We start from the raw sequence: 18,446 nt of genomic DNA, 5'->3' as shown, positions 1-18,446 counted from the left end.
CCTTTTCAGATGCTTCCTATCCACTTCCACACAGCTGAAATTATGTTCAGCCCAAGGTCCATGAACTCAAGGTAAGAGGGATCAGGAGGCTTTAAGGGAATTATAAGGGCTGAATGACAGGCCTTTGGGATCAGCCATGTACAAAACTGCCTGGTTTGGGGATCCAAAAGCACTAATTAGAAGAGGAGTTCCCATCCCATGTGCTCTGGGTGTGTCTAGTTCCCAATGCACTGGATGGATGGCAGGGACACTGCAGCTGAGATGAGGTGACACCCACCATAGACAGTCAGCTGCACCTTCCTGGTGGCATAGCCAGCAGCATTGGTGGCAGTGCACATGTATTCCCCGCTCTCTTCTCCCCCTGGGGACACCACATGCAGGCTTCCATCCGACCCTGCTGAGAATCTCACATTGCTGGGAAGGATTATCTCTCCTTTCTGTGAAAAGAAAAATAATAAAAGTCCACAGTGCCTGGGTTTTCCAAAATAAACCAAATTACAATTATTTCATTCAATAAAAGCTGCTTTTATTCTTTTTGAGGCTGAGATCGACAGAATATTTTATATTAGCTTAGAAACTTGGCCCTAAAATTCCGTTTATACAAACTAATTAACTACAATTAACTTTTCACAGTCCTTGAGCATCACTTTCTAAGCAGTAACAAGCACAGGGATTCTTACGCAGAAAATTTGCTACATTTTACAGACCCAAAGTCTTAAAAAAATTTTAGAAATAATAGTCAAGAATAATAATCAAGTTTTCAACTGAGTTAATTTTGACATTGATTTCCGATGTCAAAATGAATCTTATATATATTACACAAACTTGTTCTTAATCAGCTGACTCCCCCTTGTCTGTATTGAATAAGTGATAATTAAGAAAAAGAAATCCTCCCATGTTCTCTTCCCTACCAAACCAACAGTTAACCATGTTCTATTCCTTCTTTGAAACAAAGCTGTTCCCAACGTCCCAATCAGTTACATCTGCACAACTTCTGAGGCCCAGAAGTGCCTTCACACCACGTCATGTGAGCTGTAACATACCCCAAATAACTGTTACTAGCAGAAATTATCCTGTTCAAGGAGGAAAAAAAAGCCCTGACTTTAAGACAAATTCCCTCAAAGGCTGAGGTTCTCCTCAGTGAACATCTTTTCATGGCCATGACTGAAAAGTCATGGATTAACCCCACAGTGCCATTATTTAATACACTTTCCTCAGAGAAAAAAGTCAGAGCTCCACAAGAACAATGAACTCTCAGTCTGTGGCAGGCTGCCTAAACTCAAATTATCAACTCACAACAGGAACAGAAACAATTTCTAAAGTATAAAACCCATAAAGATACAGCGATAACCTAAACCCTGCCAAAGAATAGAACATTGAGCTGTGGCAGGACCACAGCCAGAAGTTCTGCTCTAACAAACAAAAGCAGCTCTGAACAAACAGAGATTTCCAGGTCCCTCATAACTGGAGCTTTGGGCCATGCTCTCCAAATACAGTTTTTATAACAACTAAATTATGTGTTCAGCCCATCTTTCAGCATGACCAGCTCAAAGGTGAGGGATTACCTTGGACCAGACAATGGACGGCTTGGGAACTCCACTCGCTTTGCAGGGCAGTGTCACTGGGATTCCTTCAATGGTGCTGAATATCTGCTGTCCGTGCTGAATGACAGGCAGGACTACAAATACATGCAAATATTAAAGACAGGCAGAACACATTTTAACATGGCACAACTATTATGATAAAATCCTTATATTCAATTACTATTTCCTACAGGCAAGCAGGGCTTGGGACCTTTCAGCCTCTTCTCCAACCCTAACATGGAAAAGGAGCCACTTTCCAGCCTTTCAGGACAGAATAAATCCCTGTTCACTACAGAGCTTGCCATCCATAAGCTCCTCCCTGCATTATGTACATACGGTTTTAAACTAACTGCAGGTATTTCACCGACTGAAATTATTTCAAAAAGGCTTTGTCACATTATCCTCGGCTTTGCTTCTCAAAATCAGTAACAGGAGACAACAAAGACCCCAATTCCCTCACTCATCTGAGCCACCTTTGAATTAATAGAAAAATAAGGTAAGATTTAAGGCTTCAATACCAAAACCTCGATATTTCTAAACACACACAAAGACACTCCTTTTTGTTCTCACGCTCTGAAACATTCAAAAAACTAGTGTTGATATGGAAGATCTTATGAGTACTTGCCCGTATTGAAAATTTACAGTCATTCTTTATATAAAAGGAGGTTTCAGCATCTTCGATGAAGCTTAAAATAAATCTCCTATTATGAATTTAACACGTGAGAAAATTTAACACGTGAGAAACCATGAAGTGATTGTGGCCTCACAGAGTTAACACAAATATGTTCAGCTGAAACACAGATGGGTCACCAGAGTGCTAACACTTTGTCTTGCTGTCAGTGCAGTTTTTGGTATGCTTTAATTAAAAAGAAAAAATAAGGGGAAGGAGAATGGGGATGACACCAAAAACAACAAACAAATTATGACTTCTACCAAACTCGTAATTCATTTTCTTTCATTCTAATTCTTCCATGAGCTGTGCTTCCTTACCCCAGTTATGAAACATTCAGACAGCACTTCTCCTGGTTTCCCAGCAAACTCCCACTTGCACCTGTTTGTTAATTATGCCAGATGAAGATTGCACAGCCCAGCCTTTGAATGAGGATCTTTCGTGAACACGAAATAGTTTTATTTGATTTTACTTGAAAAGCAGTCTTGATCACTCAGCTCCTCCCTGCACAGTGGATCCAATCTCCCCCCGTGTTACTTTACCAAGGAGCATCATGACAAAAGAGGAAATGTGGGAAGTTGGTGTAAGTGCAGCAAAGCAGTGAAAGCTGCCGTGGTCAGTGCTGCCCCTCGCTCGCCCCCGAGCACGAGGGCCAGGCCTGTTGCTCACCAAACACGTGGACAGTGGTGGTGCTGTTGCTGGTGCCCGCCACGCTGCTGGCCATGCAGGTGTAATCCCCCCCATCCTGCAGCCGAACCCGCTCCAGGTGCAGGCTCCCGTCGCTGCGCACGCTCACGTAGGGACTGGGAACCAGCTGCCAAAGGAGAGACGGAACCTTTCACTGGGAAAATACTCCCTGACAGTGTTCACTTTGGGATGCGGTGTGGCTTTACTTGACTATGTCACATTGTTAAAAATTATGTGTTCCTGGAGAATCTTACTAGAGCTTTTCCTACTTTCCATCTTTCATGCAAAGCTAATTTTACTTCAGAGTTTTAGTAGCACCTCATATTTACTGCTGGAGTGAGATTAAAATCTGCAAGAGCCACTCTGCTCTGCCACAGCACATTCTGTGCTGCCACTCCTGCTTTTAATGAAGCAAACCCAAATTTAGCTCAATTATTTCACTGCATTTTTATTGGTTATTCCAGTAATTGATGAGTGCAATGACTTGTTCTTCTTCCACAAGTAGACTATTTTCCTTTACAGTTATCAAAACCTTCTAACTTCCATATCCATCAAATAGATCAGCTCTGAAGCAAACCATTGTGAAAGAGAATTGTAACTTTCACCAAGGAGTAACCCTTGAAGAGTTATATATCCTACAGCAACATCAAACACCCTGAGCTTGGCAGCACAGCCCTCCCTCATAAAGGGTTGTTAGAAAGCAAATCTGTTCCAGTCACACTCAGAAGCAGCTGAATTCTTCTCTAAATATAACTTACTCCAACACTTTCCTTGGAGCGCAGATTTTCCCAGCAGTTTACAATGACAGGAAACCAGCACTACTAGAGAGAGGAATTAGCAACTCAACAAGGAGGATCCTGCCAGTATTTCTCTTAGAGCTTACAGCCTGTGCTCCTTGCACAGCCTAAGGAAAAGCCAGTGGTTCCCAGAAACACCTAAATTGAGCAGGAAACCTGAACAGGGGTCAGGTAGTACCAGGTTCTACTTTGTGACAATAAATTAGGCATTTTGCTACAATATTTTCATTCCAGCTGTGCAGAAAGGGCTTTAGGGAGAAATTAGCAACAAAGATAAAAAGCAGCTTCATAGGGTAAAGTCAGAAATTTTAGTATTAAAGAATTGAAGTTTCATTCACACAACCAACCCAGGTGTGATGTCTACAGTGCCCTTCCAGAATCTCCAAGTGGTTTGGGTTGGAAGGGACCTTAAAGGCCACCTAGTTGTGTCTGCAGGAGGTATAAACTGGCAATGGTATGTTCCCAGGGGGGAAAGAAAACACACTCCTTCATCCTCTGAGTAGACCACCACCAGGAAAGGAAGATACGGAACAGGGATACTGGTATTTACCTCAGCCCATCAGCAACAGGAAAAGACAAGATGTTGAAACATCCTAAATCTACAGAAATTTTCTGGTACCTTTATTTAAAAAAACCCTCTTCTGTCATTCTAGTAGGTACATTCCACTAGCATTCCCATATTCAGAGTCCACGGCTGAAGTTCATGAGCTACAAAAATGCATAAAACCCCTTCAAAAGCAAGCAAAATAGAAGATAAAATGATAATTCGCAAATATTTTGGTTCCAAGTTCTTTTCTAGACCTCCACATCCCCCACTGCCATCTCATATTCCCTCATTTGTGCTTCAGGGTCAGAAATTCCCTGGCATGGACAGTGATCACATTAACTTTTGTAAATTAAACCAAGCTGTTATCATGCCTTGAGATGTCAGTTGTAGCTTTCCTCTGCCAATAAATCTCGCAGGAAACAAAGCAGTCTTACCACCACACTGTTTTTAATCCACCTCCTTTCTGGAATGGGGTTCCCAGCAAGCAGAACACAAGGCAAAGTGAGCTGCTGGCCCTCAATGACATTGGCTGTGGCCGGGCTTGCTCCAATCAGAGGAGTGACTTGAACAAAAGGAAGAACAAGAAGAGATTATTAGGAATTTTTATATATTCATGTAAAGTATTAAATTAAATTAGTATTAAATTGAAGACATGAAAAAAAGAGAAACACATGTAAGGGTGGGGTAGCACAGGAGAGATAGGGAGCTGGGGAAATACATGACCAGTGCTCCTTAGCCTAAGGAATAGCAGCAAATGGAAGATGCTGTCCAGCTGAAACTGGATCCAATCAAGGGTTTCCCTCGGAACTCATGTTCCCTTGGCACCAAGTTGATGTATCATTTTTCCTTACTTGGGCAAAATACTGAAGAACAGTAGTAGTGGGTTTGGAGAGGACAAAAAGTGAGCTGTAATTTCCACTGGGCATGAAATTGGGAAGGATCAGAAGAGAGGTCACAGCCCAGCAGAAAATCTGCACATTCTGTGAAAAGCCAACAGCAAGCACGCCTGGGCACACATCTGGGAAATTAAATTAAGTACTGGGCATTAAATAATACTTTTAAACAGGTAAAACCATGTCTATCAAACACTATCAGTATTACTGGCCCTTGCAATATATCTGAAGTTAACAAATGGTTTCTTTGATGGCAGAGAAACTCTGTTCTTATCCTCATGCAAATGTACATATTCCATTGCATTATTTTTCCTTTTATTGCCAGCTGTCCAACTAAGATAACAACCAAGCCTTTAACAGCATGGATATTTGAAAGAGAGCAGGGTTAGATGAGATATTGGGAAGAAATTCTTCCCTGTGATGTTGGTGAGCTCCTGGCACAGGGTGCCCAGAGAAGCTGTGGCTGCCCCTGGATCCCTGGAAGTGTCCAAGGCCAGGCTGCAAGGGACTTGGAGCAACCTGGGATAGTGGAAGGTGTCCCTGCCCATGGCAGGGGGTGGAATGAGATGGGCTTTAAGGTCCTTTCAAACCCAAACCCTTCTGGGATTCTGTGGTCAAGGCCAGACATTTATTGTCTTCTTGATTCCTTCCCACTTATCTCAACACTGACACAACCACGTTCATTGCTTGCTGCCTTTTTTTTTTTGTAAGATTAATTAAATGGCAGGAACCCCATCATTAGCATTGATCATTATGGTGATTTTTCATTCCTCAACAGATTTACTTAGGAATAAAAAAACCCCACAGGATAAATCACTTCTTTAAGGTCCATGTTTAAAGTGCAGGTGGACCTAATTCCAGTTAGTGCAGCCAGTCAAAAAAGTGTTCTAACAAGCAAAATCCACTGAAATCAATTACAATATTCCATGTAAACATTTTCTAATTCAGTTTGTATGGATGACCCCTAACTACAGCACACAGATAGGTCAGCATGTATGGACATAACCCCCAGGCATCCTGCCTGCTGCCCAAACACCAGCAGCTCCCACAGCCATGCACTGCTCTTACCCAGTCCTGTCACTGTGACCGTGGCTGGCCGGGACTGAATCCTTCCAAACTGGTTCTCAGCTTCACAGATATAAGTCCCTTCATCACTGACCCACAGATCTACAGGGGGAGAAAAGAGACCTGACTGTAGCATCTGAAATGATACCTGGACAGCCTGACCCTCCCTCCCCACATGGACACCGTGTCCTTGCCTCTGCCACCTTCAAACACTCAGTTTGAAACAGAGCATTCCTTTCCACCAGTCACCCAGTACAGAAAAAATGACAGTATAGAGAGGAATTAAAAACTAATCAAGAAAACAGAGTAATATCGCTTAGCATAAGGGTGACTGAAATGCTCCAAAATAATCAGAATCACAAACCTACTTGCAGAGTTTTTAATTATTACCCAAATTAGGACAGATCTAAATAGTGAGTTTAGAACCAATTTGCTACAAAAACCAAAACAACCAAACAAACAAAACCCAAAACAAAAAAAAATCCAAAACAAACAAAACCAAACCAACCAACCAAAAATAAAAACCACAAAAAACCAAACCAAAAATGAAAAATGAAAATTCATGGCTCCTCAGTACCAGAGACCACAGCTCACGTGTATTTCAACAAAGATACAATCATTTGCATGAAGAAGAGTGAAGCCAATGACCAAACACAACTGAATTCACAAGCTCATAGCAAACTGAACTGCATTGTCAACTGCAATGATGACAGTATCAGAAACCCAATCTGTGATAAAAATCCAGTCTTTTTACACAGCTAATTTAATAGAGTCATGTAGTAACTTAAATGCCTTGTAAATTTAAGGCATTTAAATTAGTTCCCTGCAGAATTCTGTTCTTTTAAAGTTGAGTCTACCTACTCTGGATGGCCAGTGCTCCTGTCCTGAGCTGGCTGCTGGAGCTGAGTGTGAAGGGCCGGGAGAAGAGGGGAGCTCCATCCAGCCTCCTCCACATGACCCTGGGCTCAGGGTAGCCCTGCACGTAGCACGGCAGTGTCACGTTGGAGCCCAGATCCGCGGATTCGTCCCCCGGCTCCTGCGTGAAAACGGGGGGAGCTGGGGAGAGAGTACACACCCAAAGTGAGCATTGCAACACAGCCATCCCATTCTCTTACACCACTGATGACCTCAATTTATGTCCCACTGTGCACAGCTTTTCTTCTAACATTCCCAACTCTAGAAACACCTTAAGTATCAGCATTGCTAAATTCCTTGTCTTCTGCAAAGAGCGCCACTTGTTCAGAAAGTGGATGTGCCTGACAGGAACATTTAACCGGATGTGATATGTCAGGCCACAGGCAGATGGAAAGAATTAGGAAAAGAGGAAAGGGAGGGCTAAATTACAATAACCTCACATAGTAACTCAAGTTTGTGTAACTAATTCTCTATTTGAGAATTTTTTTAGGTTGAGATTTGAACAGCTTCCTCCTCCTGTGCCTCTCTCTTCCTCCCCATAACTTTTACACTTTGCAAAAGAAGTAAGCCTGGGCTGGAAACAAATGGGCTTTAAGGTCCCTTCCAACCCAAACCATTTTGTGATTCCAAGCTGGAGTCCAAGTGGGACAAGGAAACTGCTTAGCCAACAGCACCAAAAGGTGTTCCCAGCACACACAGAGATTTGTTAGAAACGTTGGGGAGCCAAGGCACCACCCCCTGACCAGTACAGAAACTCTGTAACCTGAGTGTGCCCCATGCAGGTTTTAACTCTTACAGCCAACATCCAGAGTTATCTTGCCAGCAGCTCTCCCTGCCTCGTTGGTGGCCACGCATGTGTAGTCACCAGCATCCAGCTCTTGTGTTTCCTGGATCTTCAAAAGACCCCGGTGAGTATCAATAATGAGAAATGCTGATGCCCTCAACTCTAAGTCACCTAAGTCCAGATAGAAAAAGGCAATATAACTGTTTACATCAAGTATGATAAATACCTATATTTATCAAAATTATCCCAACAAAACAGTGTCCAAGTTTGAGTTAGTTCACAACATAGCTCTATGAATTCAGCAGATGAGAATTCTGACTCCCACTCAACTGAAAGGAAAAATTCATTACTGCATTAAATGTATCCTTTTTTATTTATTGGTTCCACAGGGCAAACACAAACCCAAGTACCTCTGGACAGAGATCAGCATTAGGGCAGTGTGTCAGGCTGTATTTCTCCTTCCCTAATTAGAGGCTACATGAAAACAGGACAAAAAAGGCTAGAGAAAAATGTTTTGTGATTTCTGTAGCATAAAGGTGAACTTTTTCTGACAGAAGAACAAACTTTATTTACATAGGCAGGAGGCTCAGCTTGCTTTTACTATTATTATTAATTATGCTACAGTGTGTTAATTCACCATTTTTAAATAGTGAATGCACTAGAGGTCAATGCCATTTCTTCTAGATTTAGAAAATTTCACGGGTCTGTCACTGGTTGAATACAACATAAAGCTCTTGAGAGAAATGAAGTCACTTCCAGATCATTGTTCTAAATATTGCTGCTAAATAAACGACTCAATCACCAAGCAATGAGCACACCTTTAAACCATGTCACTTGGGGGGTTGGGATTCCAGTTGTTTTACACTCCATAACAGTCGTGTCTCCAAGACCAACCAGAATTTCACTCTGAACTACGGTCAATGTTGGGCCCTCTAAAAAGAAACAGGACAGAAAAAAATGAGCTCTTCGCCCAAAGCATAGATCACTTTTAAGATATAAACCATGAAAGACCCTAATTTTCTCTTGTTATATGGAAGAATGTTTGCATTAAAAGTCAAACAGACTTAAAAGTGAAAGATAAATACTGGGAAACAAGGAAAAGTAAAGTCCGGTCCAGAGCACCTGAATCACATGCAGAATGTACAGGAAATAGAAGGACAAAATCAGAAACGTTTCACCATGTAGGAAGTACAAACATGAAGAGTCATTCTCCTCCTCCAGCCAGATGTTGGTCATAAAACAGTTCAATACTCTCTATCAATATTTTAACATAGTATTTTGATATAGAAACACAATTTCTTTTCCAAAGACCCACTTTTACTGTGGTCTACACCACAGTAAGACCCAATTTTGGGGTTTTTTTTTAACCTAAAAAGGTTTTTTAACCTAAAAATCTTTTCAGAAAGAACATCAAGCTCCAGAGAGCATCTAACAATACTACTCAGGTTTGAACAGAAAACAAAAAGGACATCTGTGAGCTGTTCAACATCTCTTCTGAGGTTTTTGAAATTTCTACCAGTATGTTCTGCAGAGTTCTACTCATTTTAACAGCTCCTCTTCCCTGATGATGAATTAGTTTATTTTTTTAATTTCAGTATATTGTTTTTCTCACTTACCGATGTATGTGAGCGTGGATGTCTGTTTCTCTGTCCCAGCTGAGTTACTTGCCAAACAGCCATAAACTCCTGCATCTTTGGGAATTGCCTTTCTTATGATTAAGGTGCCTTCTGGGGTCATTCTGTACCTGGGAACACACAGGGGATCATCCAAAATTATTAGAAAGAGCAATGGTTGTATCCACACTCCAAGCACACATAGCAGCACAAGCAGATGGTTTATAAATAGGTGTTTCTGGGGGTTTTTTCCTCACGATAAACACTATTAGTACTATTTTATCTAGCACTACATTTTGTGAAAAGTACATAAATTAATCTTGTAAAAAATCCTGGAGAAGAAAGCTAAAGTGTTTCTCTGTTAGAGATGAGGTAATTGCACTTAAAGACTTATGAAAGTAAAGATTGAAGTACTGTTTACAAAACTCACAGACTCCTGTGGAAGTAGTAGAATATTTTAGCACTATTTAAACCTTATTTTTCACATATGACATTAAAATAAATGGAGACAACTCCAAGTCCCACCTGCTGGAGCCAGTGATAAACATATCATTGTGTGTCCATACAACTGTTGGCTTTGGGTGCCCCGTGGCAGAACACCTGATGGACACTTCAGAGCCTTCTCTAAAAGTCTGGTTCTCGGGTGAAATGACAAGCCTCGGGGGTTCTAACAAAAGAAATTAAAAACAGCAATTAAAAATGTCTTGCTAGAAAACAGAGCTTACAACAAGCACTTCATTCTCATTTTCAAATAGCTCCATGGTGAGAAAGCAACCCAATGAAGGTCAGAGCCCACTTGTTTCCACTGGCACAGTCAACCAAATCTCAGCATAAACCACCTTTATAACAGGCATTAGGTCAGGATTCAGGTATTGGCCTACCTGAGATGGGGTTAAAAAAGCAGCAACAGAGCCAATTTTGACAAATACTAGACAATGAGCAACCTGGAAAGTGTCCCTGCCCATGGCAGGGGGCAGAACAAAATGAGCTTTAAGGTCCCTTCCAACACACACCACTCTGTGATTCTATGAAATTTATTCAGACCGCTGGACACTAAAGCCCGCAAACCTTCAGGTAGGTCAATTGTCAGAATGCAACCTGAGGGATAAGAATGAAAGTCACACTCTGTGTGCAGACAGATGTGGTGCAGTGTTAACAATTGTAAAGGATGTTATGGATTTTAGGGGTGTTTTCACTAGAAAAGTAAACGGTGAACTCAACAGAATCCATTCATTTTTAACTCAGAAAGGCTATGGACTCCCCATCCCTGGAAGTGTCCAAGGCCAGGTTGGATGGGGCTTGGAGTAACCTGGGATAGTGGAAGGTGTCCCTGTCCATAGCAGGGGGTGGGACAGGATGGGCTTTAAGGTGTCTCCAGCATAAACCACTCCATGATTCCATAATCCTTAGACAGATTCCCTCAATTAAAAATGACCACCAAAGCAGTTCACTTTGGCAAGAGACACTTTTTATGGTATGTATGACTTTTGTCTTACAGTGACAAGAAGATCCACACTCACGGATAAAGTTGAGACGTGAAACAAGCTGCTACAAAATGAGCACTAGCAATCTTCATCTTTGGAGCTTTGCCTTTTGCTCCCCACTCTCTGTATTGATACAAATTCCTCTGTGCCTACTCATTCCTGGAGAAACCACAGGACAAAAGCCTAAGCCCAGCTCTCCCATTCATGAGAGTCCAAGAGACTGAACACATGGAACGCAGAGGTACCTCACATCTCAGGCTGCTCTGCACAGCCCTTTTTTCTTGGCTCCGGTGGGAATTACCCCATCCCACTGGCCCAGGTGACACTGGACATGTTTCAGTGGCTGCTAACGAGCAGTGTAAGAGCCAGCACACAGCACCTACTTATGTGTGGTGTAACCCATCCAGGACAAGGTGAGGGTCATGCTACACAGTGTCCAGGTGAACAGCATCAGCCTTTCCAGTTCAGGGTGTCATATATGGGAACACAACACCACCACACAGCCCTTTCTGGAAGAATTAATACCATGCTCTTTTCCTTATCATTGCTGGGAGGACAATAACACTGTCCAAATCCTGTGTTGTAACACCATTTGATTAAAAAGCTGCTCAATAAAAACCACAGTGTTCTGGCCTGGAAAGAGAATCTCCCTGCAGAAGACTGTGCTGCTCCTAGGAGAGAGCCAAGGGAAATTCTCCCTTCTTGCAGGGCAGAGACAATGCGGGGTTCAGGCAGCAGGTTTCAAGCAAATGGCATTAAAACACAAATCTTGGAAAACAATCTTCTTCCCCATGATCTCAGCACAGAGAGGAGGATTAGTGACTGATAGAAGGTGAAATAATGAGTTATTAAATGGTTTTTCAAATGTTCAAACACCAAATTAAGACCACAGAAAAGGACAGCAGGAAATCTTTTCCCCTCTTACAGGGAAAGGTGTATCAGAAGCAGCGCAAGTTTGTGAAATACAGGTTGGCAAGTCTGTGGGCATTTTCAGCTGAGCCACTCTGCTGCCCCAACATGTCTGTGCCTCTGCAGATCCAGCCTCACTTGCTGATAGGGACTAATTGCACCACATTGCAGCTGCAAGGTAGGGAATCACAAACACTGTGACTATGGAAGGATCTGTTCCGCAGTACATCTTGCTCAACAGGAGACCGAGGCTCCAATGGAAAATATTAGTCCTGAAATGCAGTTGTACCATCAGAATACAAGTCCCGAACTTAGCTGCACCACATTTTGTGTTAGAGCTTTGTGACTAATTCACAGCTGGTACTGTCTCATGCAAACTTACCTGCATGCCACTATTAAGCACATAAACCCTCTACTTTGCAAAGAAATACAATGTTTGGAGGACTCTTTGCTGCACTGTGGCACCTGGGGAGCTCAGGGGAGCAGAAAGGTGATTGCCAGGATGGGAGGCCTCTGTTTTCCGGCATAAACTAAACATGTGAGCTTATAAGGGGTTTCTGGACCAGTAACAGTGTACGCTACACTGCCAAGGAAGGAAGAAACTCAGTAATGAACTGCAGCCACTTCGCACACAGTTGCAAAATCATAAACACAAATACAGATAATGCCTTATCATTTAATTTCTTAAATCTATGCCCATTAATCTTCCCCAAGGTCATTAGTTATTCACTTCTAAATTTAATAAAAACTGCAGGGTCCTGAAAAGTCCCTGGCTCAGCTGTTTTTATTTCGTTTGAAATCCTGCCAAGAGATGCTGGGGGTATTCTGCATGCTCTGGTCACAGAAAGCTCTCCTCTCCTGTTGGGATTAGGAAACTGGCTCTGATGGCAACTACACATCATGCTTTGGCAACACACCACCGTCCATGCCAGTATTTTGTACAATATTATCAGGTGAGCAGAAGATGAAAGAAATTTTAATTTGTGTTATATTTGTAATAAAATTATTAGAAAAAAGTCAATATACACAGCTGTAATAATCAAGATATTGACTAAAATCAGTGAGGCCCCATTTGCCACCAATTAATCATCTTGTTTTCTCGCCCAAACACCAGGAACCAGGCAGGCACGCAGAGGGGCTTTCTTGTATGTTAGGTTCATTTAATTTCCTTTGCCTTGTTCTCTGTATCTCAGAGGTGAAGATTCGTAGATGAAAGAAGAAGCACAAGCTCCTTACAGTGCCCATCTCATTCAAGGCTGCAGAATGAAACATGTTAAACAACACAGATTGTGTGTAAAGCTTCTCAAGAGACCCCACCTGCAGAGCTGCCTCCTGCTCTGGGCCTCCAACATCAGAAGGATGTGGAGCTGCTGGAGAGGGCCCAGATGAGGCCCCAGAGCTGCTCCCAGGGCTGGATCCCCTCTGCTCTGGAGCCAGGCAGGGAGAGCTGGGGATGTTCACCTGGACAAGAGAAGGGTCCAGGGAGACCTCACACCCCCTTCCAGAGCCTAAAGAGGCTCCCAGGAGAGCTGGAGTGGGACGTGGGACAAGGGCTTGGAGGGACAGGACAAGGGGCGTGGCTTCCCACTGCAAGAGGGCAGGGATGGATGGGATATTGGGAAGGAATTGTTCCCTGGGAGGGTGGGAAGGCCCTGGCACAGGTTGCCCAGAGAAGCTGTGGCTGCTCCTGGATCCCCAGAAGTGTCCAAAGCCAGGCTGGACAGGCTTGGAGCAACCTGGGATAGTGGAAGGTGTCCCTGCCCGTGGAATGAGATGGGCTTTATGGTCCATTCTAGGATTCGATGAATTAATACTCAATTCAATTTTATGCTTTTATTCACAAGCCAAATGAAAGAAGTGCAGAAGAAAAATTGCACAAACAGAAAAGCTGTGACAAAGGTTCCTGTTTAGACAGCAAGCTGAGACCAGAGCTGTACAGCATAAAGACAGATAAAAACATTCAAGAGGGATAAACAGAAAGAAGCCTTCAGCATCAATCAGCCAGTCACACTCATCTGTTCTTTTGGCATCAACTAAGTGAACCTAATTAAAAAGTAATATCATCTTCACACGTGATTTTGCCTTATTCACTTGCCAGTTGCCTTACTTAGCTACCAAATTCCCAGTGATCCCCTTCCCAATCCCCTCTCAACCCTGCCAAGGCGCAGGGTGTGCTGTCCTGCAGCATCCCCTGTCCTGGTACGCTGCAGAGGGGCACCCACATGCTGCAAGTAAAGAAACAGAATCACAGAATCCCAGAATGGTTTGGGTTGGAAGGGACCTTAAAGATCGTTTACTCTACCCCTTGCCATGTGCAGGCACACCTTCCACTAGACCAGGTTGCTCCAAGCCTCAGATAGCTCCAAAGAACAGCCTAGAAAGAAGCACAAAAGACCCTGAACTGCTTGTCATTCTTTAGCATAGACACCTTGCATTTAATTAACTTTAAATCTGAAGTAGCAACGGAAGCAATAATATTCAGTTTTATTCCCTTCCCCATTTTCTCAGTGTTTAAAGACTGCAGAGCAGTATAATCAGTTCCTCTCTGTCCATTATCACAGCGTGCATCCACAGATCTAAGCGAACAATATTCACACCATCAGTTAGAGAGAGATCTGAAAGACCAGGATATTTATTTCTGTATTGTATCTTTTCAGAGAAAAGAGCAGAAAAAATTCAGAATTATGCCAAGGAGGTAATTCATCCACCTGGGCAGTCTCTTCCCTGGAATTCTTCCAGATATTAGTACGTTGATGCTGAAAGCCCCACTGTTTCTGAAAACAGACCTGGTTTCTGCTCCTGCCTGGGAGGTACCTGAGTATCAGCACTGCTTTGTCGAGCCAAGTCACACATGCTGTCTCCTGGGCTATTTTTTTATTTTCAAGTGTATTCAAGTTCTGGGCACTGGGAAGTGCCCCCAGCAGTCCCTCAGGTGAAAGCCCCCCCCCCAGGCAGCACAGGGACCCACTTTCCCCCACTGCACACCTAAGGCAGCTGTTCAGAGAGCAGGACAGCACTACTGTCACCCCTTGGCTTGGCCAAACAGCACTTGCACAACTCTTACTACAGCAATGACAAGTCTTCAATGCCCAAAGGCAAACAGACACTTGATTCCTCACGTGGCCAGGTGGAACACATAATAAATCTGCTTATTTCCTGCAGGTGTGGCTGGACACTGCATTGTTTAACAGTGCTCCCTGCGAGCAAGTGCTGAGAATGTCTTTCAGCTGTGATGGTGATACCAGACAGGCACTTGAACATTTTTAAATAATAAGGTGAAGGAAACCCACCACATCCATGGTGTGGACAAAACAGTAACTACAGCAGGTATGACTTTATTCCATCTATACATTCAGCTAAAGAGATACACCTGAGCAGGTTGCTGACTTCACTGCCTCTTAACCCAATAATGGAATTCATCACGTGGCCAGATTAGTAACTCAAAACATCTCTACTAATCCCAACCTAAACACAAGCCACAGCTGGAAAGTCTCCCCCCGTTACACAGCTGTGTTGTAGAGGGAAAAGAAAGCTGCAATAATCAAGATAATCCCTTCCTTGTCTGCTCTTACACCAGAACACATGAAAAACCACGAGTACCATAAAACCACATTTAGCATCACCCAAATTTCTGGGGTTTAATGGTGTAGTTGAAATTCGTGGAGGGGAAGGAAACAAAAAAAAGCCACCGCAAATTGATCTCCTCAGCATGCACACTGTTTCAATTAAAAAAAAAAAAGCCCAAATTCCTACATTTCCCCCCCAAATCAATATTACTGATATATTTAAATGAAAACACCACAAACAAAACATCAAGCTACCACAATATGCCATATTAATTGAACCTAACAAATATGCAAATAGAAAACTCATATTCCACCTACAAGGCTGTAACAAAACCAGAAAGAAAAGGTTTCAATGTTCATGGAATTTCAGTCATCAGTGAGAAACATATCAAAAAATACATAGGATCACCAATGTTTCACACTCCTGGCCCATCTCCAGCCTCACACAGCTGCAATATACTCCTCTAGGCAGCTGAAAAAGCAAGGAATCCCCTCATAAATTCATTTATGTTTCCATAAAAGACCAATCTGATGGGATGAACTTGAGCAACTCACACTACATAGCCACTATTTCGCAACTCCAAATTGAGCACATACTTTGAGTTAGTCCTAGCACTCAATGAGCATCAATACTCCTTGGGATTTATCAAACAGTCTTGCAGGACCTTCCAGAGTGCTCTGGGCAGTACCCCTGCCCACAGAGAGGCCCAGGTTTCACACGGGGCCATGCCCCACCTGTGTCCCTGTCATGGGGAGCAGTGAGTGGCTGGGGACAGTGCGTTCTCCTGAGCACAGAGCACACGGCTGGGGCACAAAGTCAGCCCCACAGAGGTTCCAGGCTGTATTTGCACAGCTGCTGGCACAGGAGTCGCATGAATGTTCCCTTTCAGAAACAGCAGCATCAAACCCAACGCTTTCAAAACAAGGGTTTACTACAACCCACTTCAGCAGGGAAAGCAGATGCTGGGTTATTTTTAGAGCCACCAGCATTTGTTCTCTGCCTTAACTCCCCCCACCAAGAGAAAACGGGGATGAAAGCAGTGTTTATTCTCTTACAATCCAAAATTCAGAGATCTACATGGAGCTGGTCCAACAATAATAAAGGGCTTCAGGACAAATTTAACTTGACGTTCTGAATTACTTACAACTACAAAAAGCACGGACTCATCTCCATCAATTAACAAGACTTCAAATTTCCCTCTTCAGCATGTTAATAATGACAAGCCCATAAAGCTTTAGCTCTTTCATCTGGCCACCCTTTACTCTTTGCTGTCAAATAAAAACTGTTTTTTGAAAACTACTCCAGGCCCTAACAAGCACTGCAAGTTGTACATGACAATCACACACTGAGTATTCCCAGAAATCTGATGGAAATCATTTTGTCTGGGTAAATTAAAATGATCACAAGTAACAGTGCTTGCAAACCCTTCAGATACCATTCAGCTCCTGCATGCAGCCATTGGGGAGGCTGGCAGTAGGTTACTTTTTCCAAACAAAAAGAGACAGGCACTACTGCAGAAAGCTGAAATCAGCTGCAGCTTAGTGTTTCCCACCTATTTATTCTGTTCTAAGCATCCTTCACAAGAAATAAAGAACACTCAAATCAGACTCTCAGCTAAGGCTGTCTGAACTGCCCAAGAGGGTTCTCTCAGACATGTTTGAAAGCTGTTAGCACTACCAGGACCAGCCAAAATGTAATTTCCAACTATTTTATATAATCACTCTACATATATAAGTGATTTGAAACTCAATATTCTGCTGTGGCAACAGTAAAACTTCTTTAGCTTTACTAGGTAAAAACCACCAGAAGCAATTTGGTCATTGTGTTAAAGCTCCCAGATGAGCTACAGACATTAGGGAAGAAAATCTAAATCCCGGGAAGAGATGAACAAGGGAGAGAGGCACTTCTCTTGATGCCCTTGACATGCTTGAATGAGTGTCTTGATGGAAAAATTCTGTACAATTCAAAACTAGGTTTTCCAAATGCATGGTGGTTGAGGTTTTTTCATTACTTCTTTCCTTTCAGCTTTGTTAAAAATTTAAGTTGGAGAAATCTAAGTTAATTAGAAATCAAGTTATAACTCTGCTGCAGCAATCTAAAGGTAATTCAAACAGATTTTGAAAAACCACTTCCTTCTGCTGTATTTTGTACTAGGTCCTAAACAACTGCTTCCACACCTATGTGTTCCACCTTGGTAACCAATACAGGCAAAACTACATCCCATTAATAAGCATTATAACTCCACTTTCAACCTCTGTTTTGGAGCACTTTAGGTCAAGCTTATTCCATTCAGTATCTCTTTTTCCCATAATTCTAAGTTTTTGATCAACTAACTAAAGTACTAGAATTAGAGCAGCAAAGTTGCTGAATTAATGAAGGTACCCCCTCTGCACAGAACATAACCCAGCAGCATCACGAGCAGAAATCTGTTGGAATCACCTACAAGTGACAGAATAATTTTCTTTCTACAGGTTTTTTGAGTTCTGTCTCTCCTCACCCATAGACAGGCAGCAAAGACCCAAGGTTCAAACCTACATACAATCAAGGCAAATAGGAAAAAAAAATCCTGCAGCACTTCAAAATTTTGAAAGTATTTGCTCCAATACCAATTACTGCATTTATACTTTTTTTTTTTTTCATTTGTTCCTGGTATGCAGCAACAGCCCAGACCTAGATTTGTTTGGTCTCACTCCTGCTGTCTTTTTTAGTCCTGACTGATTTTTCATGAAATCACACAACGGTTTTGGTTGGAACGGACACTAAAGCCCCTCTCGTTCCCCCCCCTGCCATGGGCTGGGACACCTTCCACTGTCCCAGGTTGCTCCAAACCCCGTCCAGGCTTGGACACTTTCAGGCATGGGCCTGTCCAAGGTCGTGGGCAGCCTGTTCCCAACACGAGCCGCCGGCAGGGGGTCCCGGCGTTACCCTGCCC

At 42.8% G+C, this 18,446-nt stretch overlaps 1 protein-coding gene across 1 annotated transcript in view; it reads right to left on the bottom strand.

Moving 5' to 3' along the window:
- Positions 1-18,446, bottom strand: part of HMCN1 (hemicentin 1) — a 185,525-nt gene that overhangs the window by 101,924 nt on the left and 65,155 nt on the right. The window contains 10 exon segments of the mRNA XM_017736452.1: positions 278-437; positions 1,566-1,678; positions 2,923-3,067; positions 4,719-4,846; positions 6,246-6,344; positions 7,104-7,298; positions 7,954-8,112; positions 8,760-8,873; positions 9,558-9,685; positions 10,080-10,221. Coding sequence (XP_017591941.1) covers positions 278-437; positions 1,566-1,678; positions 2,923-3,067; positions 4,719-4,846; positions 6,246-6,344; positions 7,104-7,298; positions 7,954-8,112; positions 8,760-8,873; positions 9,558-9,685; positions 10,080-10,221 — 1,383 coding nt within the window.

This window comes from Corvus brachyrhynchos, unplaced genomic scaffold, assembly GCF_000691975.1.
Source record: "Corvus brachyrhynchos isolate BGI_N302 unplaced genomic scaffold, ASM69197v1 scaffold155, whole genome shotgun sequence".
Lineage (NCBI taxonomy): Eukaryota > Metazoa > Chordata > Aves > Passeriformes > Corvidae > Corvus > Corvus brachyrhynchos.
This window is presented reverse-complemented; position numbering and strand designations above follow the sequence as displayed.